The 17,425-nt window shown below is 37.2% G+C and overlaps 1 protein-coding gene across 2 annotated transcripts in view; it reads right to left on the bottom strand.

The window, feature by feature from the left end:
- The window catches only part of LOC136260531 (uncharacterized), a 106,286-nt gene that overhangs the window by 77,649 nt on the left and 11,212 nt on the right, over positions 1-17,425 (bottom strand). For both annotated transcript variants that reach the window (XM_066054301.1, XM_066054300.1), the window contains exons 3-7: positions 13,743-13,841; positions 11,922-12,023; positions 7,596-7,694; positions 5,865-5,966; positions 600-698 (exon numbers count right to left, since the gene is read on the bottom strand). In XM_066054301.1, coding sequence (XP_065910373.1) covers positions 600-698; positions 5,865-5,966; positions 7,596-7,694; positions 11,922-12,023; positions 13,743-13,841 — 501 coding nt within the window. The remainder of the gene's footprint in view (positions 1-599; positions 699-5,864; positions 5,967-7,595; positions 7,695-11,921; positions 12,024-13,742; positions 13,842-17,425) is intronic.

Genomic DNA, 17,425 nt, shown 5'->3' on the forward strand with positions numbered 1-17,425 from the left:
AAGAGCAAGGTAATCGATATGTACAGCTACAATACTGAAAATAAACTGCAGGCGCTTACATTCGCAGCCATAACTTCCGTTTGGATTAGCCTATAACGTTGCAATTTGGCTTAAAACATTCACTATGGATCAGCACATCAGCCAAGGTATAGTATTATCCCTGTAGATACTTTCGCATATGGATATGAAGGCGGCTTGATAGAAGAAACGATGACAATCTTGTATACATTTACCGCATCGTAAACAAATGCAAGTGACACGCACTACCATTTGAGCTAGAGAAACGAAACAAAGATTTTCGAACTCTCCATGGACAGGCGAACAAGATGATATATAATTATAATTGACTTAACTCTTCCTTCTTCGAGTACTGGCCCGATAAAAACTTGCATAGTTTTTTTTGTAGCATGCGTAATTTTATGAATTATTTCTAAATTTCGTTTTTCTCAATACGCATGCATGTGCGAACAAGTTGGGTTTTTGCTGAGACGGTCACATATGTAATATGCCAACAAGACAGTTCTTTGTATGTATTTGTGCTTCGATGTTACACATGTAGAGAAAACACAGCCTGTATGTACTGTAAGTACAATACTAACTTTGTCAGTAAGATTGACATTTGCTCCTCTGTCTGCTAGCTGTTGGACAACATCAATGTGTCCATTCATTGAAGCATGATGAAGTGGACTCCATCCATTCTATGAAGAATAACACATTACTAACATATCATCACTGTATAGCCAAACTACATATAATTGATATGTAGAGCATCACATTTCACAATGTTTGTTTACTGTCAAACACATTTCCAAATTAGCACACAATTAGACATACTTGTATACAACTAAAAAACAATAAACAATGTACTTTGTTGATATACATAAATAGTTTAGTAGTAGTTAGTAAACAATAGAGAAATAGAGTCTAAATATTTAGGGCCTACATACCTAAGTAGGCAGGATTGAGGTTATATATGTTATCTACGTACATGAAACTCTACTATACTAATACCATAATCATCAATCCAGTTAATTTCCATCATTGTGATCCTCTCTTTATAATTAGATCACATACTAGCCCCACCCACCCACCACTCCATTGTACCAGTACAAAGTGAATAAATTTATAATTTCTAGCGGTAGTCACTTGCACTATCAAGTAATAAAATTTACTGTACACAACCACAACATGTGGTGATCTACAACAAATCAAACACTTCCAAACAATCACATCTACTAGCGATGTTTGCATACACCTGTATGTTGAACTATTATAATGAGGCCATTTTGCGTTTAAAGAAGTCGGTATTGAATATAAAATTACACTTTAATCCACCACAAAATAAAAAGTCTTTATTGTCTATAATGTATACCATTAAACAGGGACACAACATACACTAATTATACCTGGAAATTTTTGCATTATGTAATTTTTACAGTTTTCGCAGTTAGTCCATGAAATTTTATCGCGTGAAAATTATTCTTGTCAACGTGTGCAGTGAAGAAATCACCACAATGTTTTTAGTATCGATGATAGTGGATACTAGTCTACTAGTACAAAGATGTTTGGCTTTAGTATCAGTCACTCACTAGACTGTGTCTCACACAGGGATTGCCACTACTGTGATACTTGGTTCAGACATGCTTTAGCAATGAGTATATGATGCTGTAGTATGGTCCCACAGATAATCGGATCAGTATTGAATTGGAATAGATATTGGGCATTTTGGTTTCAATCGTATTGGTTATTTATTCCGATACTGATTAATAGCCACTCGTACCACTCGTCATCATCATAACTATCATTGTAAATATCCCTATAAAATTATTGCCTATTGCCAGCCTTTTGCAAGCCTGTCAATGTTACAGTGTCGCTGGCCTTCACAATACTGTATTGTAGATTATGCTGTTGTACCATTCCTGCGGTAGGACTGCCTGACAGGATTGCTGCAGGATGGTAGTAGCACTATTGCATGTTTGTAATTCCAATTTACAGGCCTGTCACAGTCATGGACCGGTGTATCCTGCAAAACAATTTTGTACAACTGGCCTGGACCATACATGTAATTCGTTACTATGATCACTGTTGCTACTGGTTACTGTATTGTTTAGTTACTAACTAGCTTATTAAGTATATTTCCAAGTTCCCTGTAGTATAGAGAGCAGTTATACATAAGCCATACTGACTAACTTGCCACTCCATCTTCCTATTATGTTAAAGGTTTCATTTTGTATTTATAATCTTACTAACAAGTAAACTTTTTATTGTAGGATTCAAAATGCAGCAGCGTTTACAAACCTGTATCTGCAGTTAGCACAGGACTAAATATCCACACCTCAAAATGAATGAATGTTACAGGCCTGCTACAGGATTTGAATATTGTTACAAGTTTATAATACAGACCTATATAAAATGTAACACAGGCCTATTGTACACAATAGAGAAGGTTACAGGTCTGATAACATTAAAAAACGACTAATTCCATACCTGTACCAGTTAATGCTATGTTAGCAAAACTTGGTATATACTGTTGAGTATTATTCTAGCATAAAGGGTGCAGTGATTGCATTGTTAAACCTTGAGCAATTGCTGCTTACTATGATTGTACGAAAATGACCAAAATACTCTAACAGAACAGTCACTGTACATAAAATATTCTAATAGAGCAGTCACATACAAGTAACTTGAGAGGTGTGTAAATCGTATTGGTAATAGTATCGATAAAAATTTACTTCTAGGCATCAGTATCGGATCAGTAGTATTCTGCATCAGTGGAACTCTAGCTCGAAGGAAAACTCAATGATTATTATTATAGACTCTTCATAGCCATGTGGTTGAGAATGGAAATCTTCAAATCAAGTAACAGAGACCATGATATTTACGTGAAATTTAAAATGTAAAAAATCTTTGGCTAAGAGACATTTGTGAAATTTAAATTTCCAAAAATCCCGATGAAGTGCATACCATGAACTATACTATGAAAATATCCAGGTTAACAGTACATAATATACTGTACTTTTAAAAACATCTGACTATTTCATTCTGGCAATTGTTATCTCTCTACCTATCAGCAAAACTTCATTCCTTAGTGTAGCTAATAATAGAGTAGTCACATAACTAATGGTCACTGTTTTATTAGGGCAAGTGATTACTCCATTAGTGTATCTTGAGGAGGCTTTATATTAGCAGCATTTTAAATGTGTGAGAATTTAGCATAATTGATCATTTTGCCATAAAGTATTCCCAAAATCATTCCAGTACACAGAGAATGCTTCTAGTACGTACTATAGCTATATATACCGTACAGTGGGTTTTTACTACATCTATAATTTGTAACCCACTGAGCAAAAACCTGCTGTTTTTGCATTGCAATAAAAACGTCTTGAAATAGATCGGGTAAAACATGTACTACATTAAAAAAATCATGTACATTTCAATTGCATCAGTATTCGCTGAAACAAAGCTCGAATCAATAAAATCTATACATCATCAAATGTGTCTTTTCATGGGGAATTAGAAAATCTTTATGGACAGCATAAAGTGCACAAGTTATGGGCGTTTCTTTACAATATGGTAGAAGTAAAGTTTATCATTGTTACTTCATTGTTGTAATGGCCTGGGGAAATACTATACGTACCTTGCCAGTTGATAGTGAACAGACTGAGCAAACCCCATCTTTAAGCCGTGAGTTGTGATTAATTAAAATAAACACCTGTAATTTATTGTACAAATCCAATCCAACTGTCTAGCGATATAACTACAAGACAAAAGGCTGGAACTTTGGCTGTCCGCTCCTTAGTTACTATAGATAATAGAAAAGCAATAAATGGAATTTGATGAATCTGCATCAATGACCAGTTTTTGCTCAGCAGGTCACATTTATCGTAAATCCTAAGAACGTGACACAAATTTGCACTAATGTAGTTCTCCATGTACACAAGTACAAAAACAACAAACACTCAACACTACAGTATACTACTGTAATCATCAGTCACGGTTTCACTGGTTTTATGAAAACTTTTAAAATTGAAGCTCTAATAGAACAGTCAACAAATATATCAAGTACCTTGAAACTAAAGTCACTTTATTACTGAAGAGACGTAATGTTTAGTGGCCATGAGAATTTTCTTTGTCATGAAATCACCCAACAGTGTTTACCCTGCACCTTCAAGTGCATTAAGCACCTATAAATTCAATTACAGTTTAAGTGATTTTTACTACAATTGAATAAGGTGGCGACTACCCGATTAGCCCATGTTAATCTTAAGAAGTCAATAAGTAACCACAAACAGGTTAGTGACTTTGTATGAATAAATTAGTGGCTAAAGAAAGGTACCATAACTAGCCTTCTGAAAGGATTGCTGCAGCGATTTTGTGATATAAAGTGTTTATAACCAAGTAGAAGTACCTGTGGTAAGCCACAAATCCATGCATGTCTTGCGCTTGTGACGATTCACCATGTAACCTGACCTAGTTTCAATGCTGGTCTCCATCCTCCGTCACAATGTTATGACCTAAAGCAGCTGCTATACTACATTTGCATGTGCTAGGGAGTTAGAAACCAGTAAACAATCTTTTAAGAACCACCCTGGCTCATCATGAAATGTACCATATGTATACACATAACACCAAATATGGTGATTAAGAAATTAGCTGTACTTATTTTTGACAGAATATTAACCCAAAAATGTATGAAACAATTTCTGATTTAATGGAATACTTCAAACTAAAATGATACTCAACTAGAACTGTGAGGACACTTATAGAACTTTGCGTGGGCGAGATCAAAGGAAAAGTGTACTTTGAATTTCATAAAATACACTCTCAGCCAGCCAAAAGCTTCATCGACCACAAAGAGTACTTTATTGCACCGCAGAGTGCTTTATTCGTTCAAAAAAGCACTCTTTGTGGGCAATAAAGCACAGTTGCCAATGTGCTCTAGTGTAGGCTAATAGCCTACGGGGCTCAAGCCAGTACGACTAATCACCCAAGCCGGTGAAGGCTGATAGCCTCGCCGCGCTGAGTGATCAATCACCTCAGCCAATACAAATTAAACCAGTGGATTGCTTTTATAGACATACATAAATGCTTCAAAATGATGGGTGGGAGAAGCTAACGTTGCTGTTACGATTGTTAATGTAAACGGACAAGTCCTGGAGATATCACAGAAATATTTCACCATGTGACTCACAATAAAATCGATTGTGGGTTGCAAGTAAAACCTGCCAAAATACATGATGAATGTCTACCATGCCAAACTATGGTGAAATACACGTGAGTTACTTTGTTAAACTAGTTTGTGTGCATTCAGGCTGCTAATAATTCGTGCAACGCGTGTTAATTACGAGTCCTAGTGTATGGTGAAGCTACACGACTAGAAAGTTCCATAAATCATTTAAAGCATAGCCTTGCTCGCGCTATATGAAAAATAAAGTACTCGGCGCTTGGCTTCGATGTTAATAGAGCACTCGGCTTCGCCTCATGCTTTATTAGCATCTTGGCTGTGCACCTCGTACTTTACCTTTATATAGCACTCGCGGCTATTCTTTAACATATACATAAAATAGCAAGTCAAATACTTGTGAGACCAAACTGCCTTTGAAAGAAATTGTGGTCTTGACAAATTTTTTACTGTTTAGAAGCAATTAATTTAGACACATAATAATTGAAGTATTTACATACACATCAACCATCACCCACTAATGGATAATCACCTGATCAACAACAATGATAATAACTTTAAACATGAGATGTCCAATAAGTGATATTAATTGTAACTACAACCATCACTTGTGTATACTACACTAAAGTGTGTTAGTGGTACATCAAAACACTTTATTATTATACAAACAGTTTATACTTACTTCGTTTACTGTATTCACATCTACACCATCGCTGAGTAGTAGTAGCTTAACTATTTCTGTACTACCTCCTCTAGCAGCATTAGCTAATACACTATCCCCATACTGTGGTAATAAAACATATCAACATCACTATTATACCAACTATACCATCTACATCATACACTACTATCACCTACTACCTATACACACTATAAGTTACATCAATTCCAGTGTGTGTATGGTTCTTGTGATATAACATTAGCTCACATGGGCCCATGGATGGTTAATAGTTTGAGACTAGACAAGTGTCAGGACAAGTGGTCACCACACAGTTGATTATTTATTTTATTATTACTGGACAGACAGAATCACTGATATGTCCAGGGGATCAGCCCGGAGTACGTTACAAAAATCAATAGTTACAACATTTAATCATGTAGTTTAACTAAAAATTGTTCAACACTGGGAGATTCGATTGTTTCAACATGTAAGTTATTCCAATAATTTATTGTTCTGGGAAAAAGCTGAATTTTGTATGAATTGGCTCTTACTATAAAGGAGTGAAGCAGATGTTGGTGGTGTGTAGGATAGAAGGTGGTGGAAATATGTGACCGGGTCTGCAAAAATAGGGCATGTGGGGACATGATTTTTGCCTACTATTTTCAAAGTTTCATCACTCATAACATTTTGTACTATTACGCTATGGCACTGCAATTTTCAGCTCTTAGTAAGCATTTAATTGACATCATGATAGAAGTTACAGAATGGAAATATACTATTCCAATACTGAGATATGACCAGTAGAGCGATGGAGTGTAGTTTGTGCCCACATGCCCGGTTTTCGCAGGCCCGGTCATATATGGAGAAATCTTCAAGGCCAAATGATCATTAATAGAACAATTTTAGTCTTGAAATCATATGTCGATGTGATAAGGCAGGCCACTTAAGGTCTTCAAGCATAGCTGTAACACTACTATTCCAGTTGTAGGTGGTTAGTGTTGAGAAAGCAGATTTGACATCATACATAACACAGTACAAGAGTATAGCTGGTGTGAGTGGAATGAACAGGAAACTTCTACACAATAAGTTTCATATACACCATGAAACTTGCTTTGCCTCTTCAAGCATCTAGGTCAAAAACACTGTACAATAAATTAGACCAGGTAGGGTATTTATTGTAACTAACCCTTTAACTACTTGTCCACGTATATGCACATAGACAATCAGACAGTCAATAAATAATAGTTGTAGTGGTGTGAATGTCAACATAACAGAAAGGGAAAATAGCAAACTCTAAAGTTCAGTATAACCAGCCTAAGCAAACAACAACTACTTAGCTGGTTACAAAAATGTCCTACACTCCATACAACTATTCCATATAGTTCACTTATAGTGTCACAACTGGCTTTCTTCATGATTTAGCTACCCTAGTTTTGGTGTTGCCCATGCATACACCGTATGTACTTATTCTGTCATCTCCACCTGTATACCCACCCATGTATAACAATTATGAACTGGCCTGTGATAATGGGGCATGTGGTCACAAACTACATCCAACCACCTAACAGGTCATATCTCAATACTGTAATAGAATAATTGTATTCTGTAACTTGTATTATTTAGCCAAGTAAACGTTCAATGAGGACTGAAAATTGTATGGCAATATGTCACTATCATTCATTCTAATACCAGTTACCTTTAGAATGAATGTCACACAGTGAAACACAATTCACACATTAGCACATTACTCACATTGTCAATATGGTTGATGTTCGCTCCTTTTTCAAATAATTGATTGAACACACCCAAGTGTCCACCCCTAGCTGCATATTGAAGAGGACTCCTTCCATCCTATAAAGGAATAACATGTCATAACTGTATAGTGATACTATGATGTATAGAGATTAAAATACTTGCACAGTCAAATACAATTTCACACTAGTAAACAATAACACACTCGTACGTACATGCACAAGTACAAAAACAATAAACACTCAATACTACAGTATACTACTGTAATCATCAGTCACCGTTTCACTGGTTTAATGAAAACTTTTAAAATTGAAGTTCTAATAGAACAGTCAACAAAGGAAATTGAAACTAAAGTCACTTTATTACTAAAGAGACATAATGTTTAGTGGCCATGAGAATTCCTTTTGTCATGAAATCACCCAACAATGCTTGCCCCACACCTTCAAGTGCATTAAGCACCTCTATGTAAATTTAATTACTGTTTCAGTGATTTTTATTGCATTTAATGTGTTTTTAAGGCATTAAACATTGCTGTAAAATTCTAGAAAGGTACGTAGCATCCAACTGTGAAATGTGTTCATTTATGAGTACATAGTAACTGGATAGGCTTAGTGATTACCATGTCTCACAGTACAACCCACCCACTTTAAAGTGTCTCCTCAGCATTGAAATCGGGTCACTACTGCTGACCCGGATAGCAATCTGGGTCAGACCCCAATTGACCCAAATATAACCTGAAAATGAGGCATGCACCAAGACCTACATTTTGAGTGTTCAACTAGCACATTAAGCACAATGGTGTCTATAATTAACTATGTTAGTCAGTGGCATGGTTCCATGTAAATTTGTGAAAAGCAAAATATGTTTCCTGCAAGTTGGTGTGGCTTTGCATATACCTAACACACCGTAATCACAAACATTACCGATATATAAAGGGCATGGCTCACAAAAGAAGCTAGCCTAGACTGTATCTCGTATGACAATCGATTAGTGGGTATGGCTCCACATAAGTCTGCAGGAAGCCATGAGAATAATTTTGTGCATACCTATAAACCTTAATATCACCAATAAATGGGGCGTGGCTGCACATATGGCTGCAGAAAGTCACATCAGATAAGTGGCTGTGGCTCATGATCCATCAAGACTTGACTAAAATGTGTTTACACATCCATACTGTCCAACTAATTAATTTAGTTCGCATGTGATCCAATTTGGGTCAGACCCAGATAATTTGTAAAGCAGGTTAGACCCGAATGACCCGGATAAAATGTGACCTGGTTGACTTGGATAACCCGAGTAACCTGACCTAGTTTCAATGCTGGTCTCCATCCTCCGTCACAATGTTATGACCTAAAGTAGCTGCTATACTACATTTACATGTGCTAGGGGGTTAGAAACCAGTAAACAATCTTTTACGAATCACCATGAAATGTACCGTATGTCACCAAATATGGTGATTAAGAAATTAGCTGTACTTATTTTTGACAGAATATTAACCCAAAAATGTATGAAACAATTTCTGATTTAATGGAATACTTCAAACTAAAATAATACTCAACTAGAATTGTAAGGACACTTATAGAACTTTTCGTGGGCGAGATCAAAGGAAAAGGTGTACTTTAAATTTCATAAAGTACGCTCTCAGCCGACCAAAAGCTTCATCAACTACAAAGAGTACTTTATTGCACCGCAAAGAGTGCTCTATTCGTTCATTATTGTACTTTGGGTGAAAAGATCAAAGTGAAAAGTGTACTTTTATTTCCATATTGTACACCTGGCTGCACACTTCAAAGCTGGCAGGGTGCTGTATTTATTTCAACTGTGCTGTATTTGCCCAAGTGTGCTGTATCTTCCCTTTGATCCCAATACAGCACTGTTGAAACAGTAAACAAGTTGACCAAAGCATGACCAATGCCAGACACATTATCGCACTCTTTTCACCAAACCACTGCAATGTTATGAAGCCATTCAACAATTATGAAGTATCATAAACACATAGAACAATGCCATGACCTAAACACAAGTGGGCGAATTACCCTGAAAGCCGTTCTTAGCGAATGCAGTTAGCGAAGGAACAGAGCAGAGCAGGTGGCGTTATCAACACTACAAAATGACTCCTGTCCACATTGTAAAGCCGTATCGTTCCCAGCCCCACACCATGGCTTCTATAAATGCACTCTCACCTGCTAAACACGATAGCAAACTTCTCTATAAAAAAGTCATAGACTTACTCATGGGCATTAAGCCAGGCCTCAACCGCAGTTGGCCACTTAACTAACATGTCGCTCTCGGCAGCTCAAATCAATTAAAGCTACGTAGCTAGCTAGCTTCATCACGCTGGTGCAGTATGAACGAGTATGAATAATGTTAATCACTGCACTGAATGCACACGGTCTCGAGCTTACGTGGATAGGCACTCACCTCCTGCTACTTGGCGTCACCCCCACTCTTTGCAGCCACTACTTTAGTACAATAAACCAGTTAAAGCACTGCCACTGCTCGTGCAATATGGAAAATATAGCACTCGGGCATGGTCTCGAACCTAATACAGCACTCGGCTTTGCCTCGTGCTGTATTGGTCTCTCGCCCACGCCCTCGTGCTATTTATTCCATATTGCACTCGTGGCGGTGCTTTAACTAGTATATAAAGAACTTTGCGTGGGAGTATCAAAGCAAAAAAGTGTTCTATATTTGCCATAAATGCACAAGTGTTCTATATTGGGCAGTTATAGAACACTTTAATAGACCACAGTTCTATATCAGGTAGTTATAGAACTGCCAGGTCTATTTTGTAGGCTGATAGTCTACTTTGAGTGAGTAATCACTCATTTTGGACAGTACAACCAATCAATCAAGCCAGTGTAGGCTGATAGTCTGACTGTGCTGGCTGACCAGTCAACCCAACCAGTAAGACGAAAACCACTGGATTTTATTTATAGACACACTTGAAGATTTCGATGATAGTTTCTTGTGGTCAGCAGCAGTGAATGTTCATATCACGGAAATATGCTTATTATTAATATACCACAATCAAAACCTCTACGTATTGAGAAGACGGACTAAACTCACAAAACGACTAATGAAAGCGTAGCACAGTGCAAAGCAGGCGAAACACAGGCGCAATTCCTATTCTACCGATGATAACACTCCTCCGTGAGTTTCTAATTGTTTCGTGTGTCTTGTGTGTACCTCAAGTTGACAGATCTCTATACCAGATAAAGCACTGCCTTTCGCTTGTGCTATACGGGAAATATAGCACGAAAAGAGTGGGTGAGAGACAAATATAGCACTCGGCTTCACCTCGTGCTATATTTGTCTCTCACCCACTCTTTTCGTGCTATATTTCCCGTATAGCACTCGCGGCAGTGCTTTATCTAGTACATAAAGCACTCTTTGTGGGCAATAAAGCACAGTTGCCCATGTGCTCTAGTGTAGGCTAATAGCCTACGGGGCTCAAGCCAGTACGACTAATCACCCAAGCCGGTGAAGGCTGATAGCCTCGCCGCGCTGAGTGATCAATCACCCCAGCCAATACAAGTTATACCAGTGGATTGCTTTTATAGACATACCTAAATACTTCAATGATGGGTGGGAGAAGGTAATGCTGCTGTTACAATTGTTAATGTAAACGGACAAATCCTGGAGATATCTCACTAAAATCGATTGTGGGTTGCAAGTAAAACCTGCCAAAATACGCGATGAATGTCTACCATGCCAAACTATGGTGAAATACACGTGAGTTACTTTGTTAAACTAGTTTGTGTGCGTTCAGGCTGCTAATAATTCGTGCAACGCGTGTTAATTACGAGTCCTAGTGTATGGTAAAGCTACACGACTAGAAAGTTCCATAAATTATTTAAAGCATTGCCTTGCTCGTGCTATATGAAAAATGAAGTACTCGGCGCTTGGCTTTGATGTTAATAAAGCACTCGGCTTTGCCTCATGCTTTATTAGCATCTTGGCCACGCGCCTCATACTTTACCTTTTATATAGCACTCGCGGCTATGCTTTAACATATACATAAAAAGCAAGTCAAATACTTGTGAGACCAAACTGCCTTTGAAAGAAATTGTTGTCTTGACAAAGTTTTTACTGTTTAGAAGCAATTAATTTAGACACATAAAAAATTGAAGTATTTACATACACATCAACCAACACCCACTAATGCATAATCACCTGATCAACAACAATGATAATAACTTTAAACATGAGATGTCCAATAAGTGATATTAATTGTAACTACAATCATCACTTGTGTATATTACACTAAAGTGCGTTAGTGGTACATCAAAACACTTTATTATTATACAAACAGTTTATACTTACTTTGTTTACTGTATTCACATCTACACCATCGCTGAGTAATAGTAGCTGAACTATTTCTGTACTACCTCCACTAGCAGCATTAGCTAATACACTATCCCCATACTGTGGTAATAAAACATATCAACATCACTATTATACCAACTATACCATCTACACCATACACTACTATCACCTACTACCTATACACAATATAAGTTACATCAACTCCAGTGTGTGTATGGTTCTTGTGATATAACATTAGCTCACATGGGCCCATGGATGGTTAATAGTTTGAGACTAGACAAGTGTCAGGACAAGTGGTCACCACACAGTTGGTTAGTGTTGAAGAAGTAGATTGGAGACCATTCATACAGCTGGTATGAGTGCATAGTCAGCTAATGTAAAACAACAAATGTTAGCAATTTGCTAAAAATTTGTAGTTGAAATACTCACTGTCCTATAACTTGGTTTACTGACAAATTTCTACTGCACTGTTGCATGCAAGGTTGTACGTATATGCTGTATGCTGATGGAACATTGGAGTTTGCATGCTTGTGTTGAAATGTCTGTGTGGATTGAGTCACTGCATGCATCTAAAGTAGGCTAGCTACCTGCCTGGTCACTTTCACAATAGAAGCCCTGGATCAGGTCTGACTGCTTTATAGACTATCCACATGTGTAATGGATCAATTAGTTTGTGTGGAAGTATATTAGCCTAGTTCAGCTGCAGCCCAGTTTCTTTCGTAAGCCATGCCAACTTATTCAGATCACGTGTTTCTGTTGCAGGTATATGTGGAGCCTCACACATTTATCAATGCGTATGCACAATTCCACTATCTTCAAGTTTACTTGGAGTAATGCCCACTGAATTAGTACAAATTCTAGTCTAGTCTTGCAGCAGACAACTTCTGTTGTGAGCCACACCCACTGGCATGCATGGAGCCACAGTAATTTATAAGTAAAGTGTGTTTAAGTTTGTAAGCACACATGAAGCCACCTGTAGCCTCTCAAGTCGATGTAATCAGCTGCTATCAAAGCTTCAACATGAGATATGTAAATAACATTGGTAAATTTGGTGATTTGGATGATTATTCGCCAAATTTAGGTTTTTCAGCAACAATTTAGATTTTCAACAAAGTTCATAGTAACTCAATAAAGGGCTATATCCCCATAACTAGTTGTAATGTCCATTAAGAACTACGTCCATTATTGTAACAAAATTAGTCTACCACCGCAACTACTACTAATAGAGAGTAGACTAGTATCCATGTTACCATCCTCCACATCACATCCAAGCTGGTCAGTGATCTGATAACCATACAGAAGAGGAGGGTGGACACATTTTAAACGCTACGTAAAATTATTGTTCATGTGAGCTGGATAATCAAATAATCAAAGTGAGTTTAGTCTAAGTTTTAAAATGGTGTGTTTGGCTTTTCAAATACCTTAAGGCATTATTAACAATATCATGTATATTGTGTGCAATTACCTCAGCCTTTCACATGTCATACGAAGCAGCAATAAACACTGCTAGAAAATTCCTGTTGTAAGCTTAGTTTTCTTCATCACATTTTAAACTAACCATTTGTATAATATATTTTAGCAACGCTTAAGTCATGTTCACCCTCCTCTGACCATATAGTAAAATGTTGAGACAAAGAAAGCTAGGCAATCATTCTAGTGTGTACTGAAGCACATACATTAAGAACTTCTATGATGGATGACATGTTTAGGTTGATGGGTCATCTGGGTCAGTAACACGGACCTGGTTTAACCCTGATACATATCCAACCAAAGGAGTAATACAATTTACTCACATACATCAACCAAATGATAACATACCCCATCAATAGCATTGATGTCTGCTCCTCTTATAAGTAATCCTCTAAATACTTCGGGTTGCTTATAATAAGCAGCGATTGCGATTAATGTCATCTCAAACTAAATACACAAAGACAGTGACATGTATTAACACATCATGTAAATTGTTATTAGGTAACATGGAGACAGAGTAATAAGGAAAATATAAAAGCAACTAAACAAGGAGGGTTGTTTACACCTACAGCTATACTAGTGGGCAATTAACCCCTACATGTTCTTCAGTCATAGCTGTACTATTGACAAGCTATAAGGATTAAATGTCCACCAGAAATAGATCAAGGGCAGAGGAGAAACCTTCATTTAAGGTGGGGACTGGGGTCTAGCTTGGTGATGCCATGGCCTAACTGTACATCGAAGACCCAAAAAAACAAAAACAAAAAAAAAACAGCAACAACAACAACAAAAACAAAATAAAACAAAAAAAGAGGTCACAACCTACTGGCAATAGTTGCCCTCGACCAACAATATCTCCCTATTTATAACTACACACGTAGCTTGCTACACTGCTCCTCTGAGGAATACTGTGACTGCTCTATTAGAGTACCTTGTTCTTGACTGCTCTATTAGTAGTATCTCAAATTATTGATGCTATTGAGCTAGGCTCTCAATGACAGCTATAAATAATTTTAGGGGGAGGGGGGGAATAAGCCTCCCATAATCTTTTCCACAAGGGCTACAGCCACCCTTGCCACTCTTTCTCCGCTGCCCCTGGGATAGATGACATTTCTTGTTTCTTGCTTTTTATTTCAATTTATGTTTCTTTTCCTTGTTTGTTTACTTACATACGTAATATATGACTGGTGAACCAGTACACAATGGATCAAAGGAAAGAATGAAGCCAGACATGTGTAGTCTGATTGGTGGGCATCAGATTTGGTGAATCTACGTAGTACATAAGCATTATTCCAAATGACGTCATGAATTGCAAATGGACACTCTATTTGAGGGGTGGCAATTATTTTGCGAATACTTGTAATTCTAAGCTCTCCAGAACTAGGAAATATTTTCGTTGTAGTGCCTCTGCTTATTGGAGTTCAATCCATTCAACAGCATCATTTCCTAGTACATTGACTTGTCTTATCTTTGTTAATTACGCTAAATCTATATAATGAGCAAAGTAATTATGAGCTTTAAATTTGTAGCTATGTGTGTCCTGATTGTATTTATGTGTTGTGTAGTTATTATTATTAACTAATGTACTTTTTTGTTTTTGTACATTTGTTAGTACTTTGTTCTGTGTGTTGTATATGTATGTACTTAGTTGCTCTGGTAAAGAAGAAAGGCTTATGACCATTATCTAGAGGATAAACAATTGATCAAATCAAATCAAATATGTCGAGGGACTCTTAACATATCTGAACATGAGTTCTAATGGGACTAAATAAGAATCAATTGACTACTCAATTCTGGAAGAAATCACCTACAGTAGGTGGTTATAAGGGTTTAAATCTGTTCCCTAACACTGGGTTAGAATTTTCTGCTGACTTTCCAAGTTGAGTAGAAATACTGTTGCTTCTTTATTATAATAGCCATACCTGGTAGTTTCACCTTGATATCTTGTTTGTTAGTCATCATACCAATCTGGGGTTATTTTGGTAACACAGCTAAACTCCATCAGTTTGCCAAATTAAAATTCTTGCCAAGTACACCATGTTATGGTATTATAAAAAATGATTCTGTTACACGACTGAATGTGTGCCAACTATCAAATATTGAAAAGCAATTGGCCACTCTAATTTATTTTACCACTAGCTATATAGCAATACAAATGAAGAACAGACCAAGATGTGTCCCTGCAATAAATCTACTTGCTATGGAAGCCATATGGACAATTATTGTAATAGTCAGCACTGAACCCATGATGTATTAGCACAAGTCAACACCTACGTACGTAGTTGTGGACAAAGAAATGATGACAAAACAAGTTGATGTTGTGCTACTTCTAAAAACCAGGCGCCATGCAGCTAGCTAACTCATCTGGAATTAACTATAGACAGTATATGCTACTATGAATTAACCAACTATGTATTACTACTTTACAATAGGGTAGTTTGGGTTGTGCAATAATATAATTAGCTATTTCTCGTATTTCGTAATTCATGAAATATTCGTAATTCGTTCAATTACGTTGCTATGCACTGCTAAGGAAGCATTTGTTAAATAAACCGCTTTTACCAACATATTACGCACAAAACTATCTTCTAAACTGTTTTATAGTGCGACTAACGTGCATGTTTTTTCCCACAAATTCTCTTGACAAAGCCTCAAAGCTGCTCTTCATTTTCGTTCGCATAAGTAAGGGATACGCCCCCTTTCAACTCGACGCGATAGGCTATTCCTGGCAGTGTATGAGGCCTGCACTGTTGTTTTTCAGTTGCTAAATGCCTGAAAACCTCAAGGGGAAGGTAGTCTGAGGAAAGTCACCACACCCATATTTCAGTCCGCCGAAAAGAAACCACCTCAGAGCAAAGTTCACCTGTGCAGAAGTTTAATACAGATTTCATTTCACTTTTACTTCTTACGTAAAAGCTGCTTTTACCGTTATTAAACAATTTTGCTCACGTGGGTGCGTACGGACAAACATAGGTAGATAGGTAGATAGATAGGTACAAAACACACTTTTACGAAAACAATTTCAGTAAACCAGGCGCACGCCCACAGCCGGCCTTCGGCCGGCTGTGGGCGTGCGCCTGGTTTAATTAAGTCAATGATGCATTCATCATAGCTGCTGCAGTTGGAAAAAACGCATGGCTTGGGCCTAAGGGACATTGAACACTAAAAAATCAAGCTCATAGCCAGGATCATACTTGAATGACACTTGGCTGGAAGCATCAGTTAGCTAGTCAGTCGATTAGAAGAAAATTATTATTGAAAGTGTCTGGGGAGGGGTCAATCTGAAGGGCTATACCTAACCAAAATGGCAAATGGGGGTGAAGAATAAGTGAGGATGATTGCTGGGTGATTTCTTCGGGCAACCTTCATTACTCCTATCATACAGTATAGTATACCACATGTCTGGTTACCAAAGGACACATAGTTATTATGCACATATCATCACTGGTAGATTGGTGTATATGAATAAAGAACATTAACAATGAAGCTTTTTAAAAGATAAGCAGCTTTGAAGCAGCTGCCCAAAATTAAAGTATACACTAACAGCTTGTAGAATGAAACAGATTCATGTTCTTTATTACACTGTTGTAATAAAGTGGACACCTACAACAAGTCAACAACTATATCAGTATGCAGACTAGCCTCACCTGAAACAGACCACATTACCAGCAATTTAATTCAATAAGTATAATGTGTAAAGAGTACATGATCTGGCTACATGAAGCTTGGAGTATATATGTAAGCATAAGAGAGATAATTATAGACTCAATATTAGCACTCTACCACATAATTATATTTTTTTCTTGCACAGAGCCACAGTACATACTGTACATGGTAGAGCTAAGCAATATTATCGTTTTAGCGATATATCACAATATTTTTAAAGTATCAATATTGTGACAATTTGTTATTAACTATCGTGATACCATGCCTGTACATTATTATCATTAGAAATCCATTTGTTATGCAGTACTAGGCTAAGAATCCTTGTAAGTCATAACCTGGTTACCCTGCAGAGAGCTGTGAACACC

This window comes from Dysidea avara, chromosome 7, assembly GCF_963678975.1.
Source record: "Dysidea avara chromosome 7, odDysAvar1.4, whole genome shotgun sequence".
Classification (NCBI taxonomy): Eukaryota; Metazoa; Porifera; class Demospongiae; order Dictyoceratida; family Dysideidae; genus Dysidea; species Dysidea avara.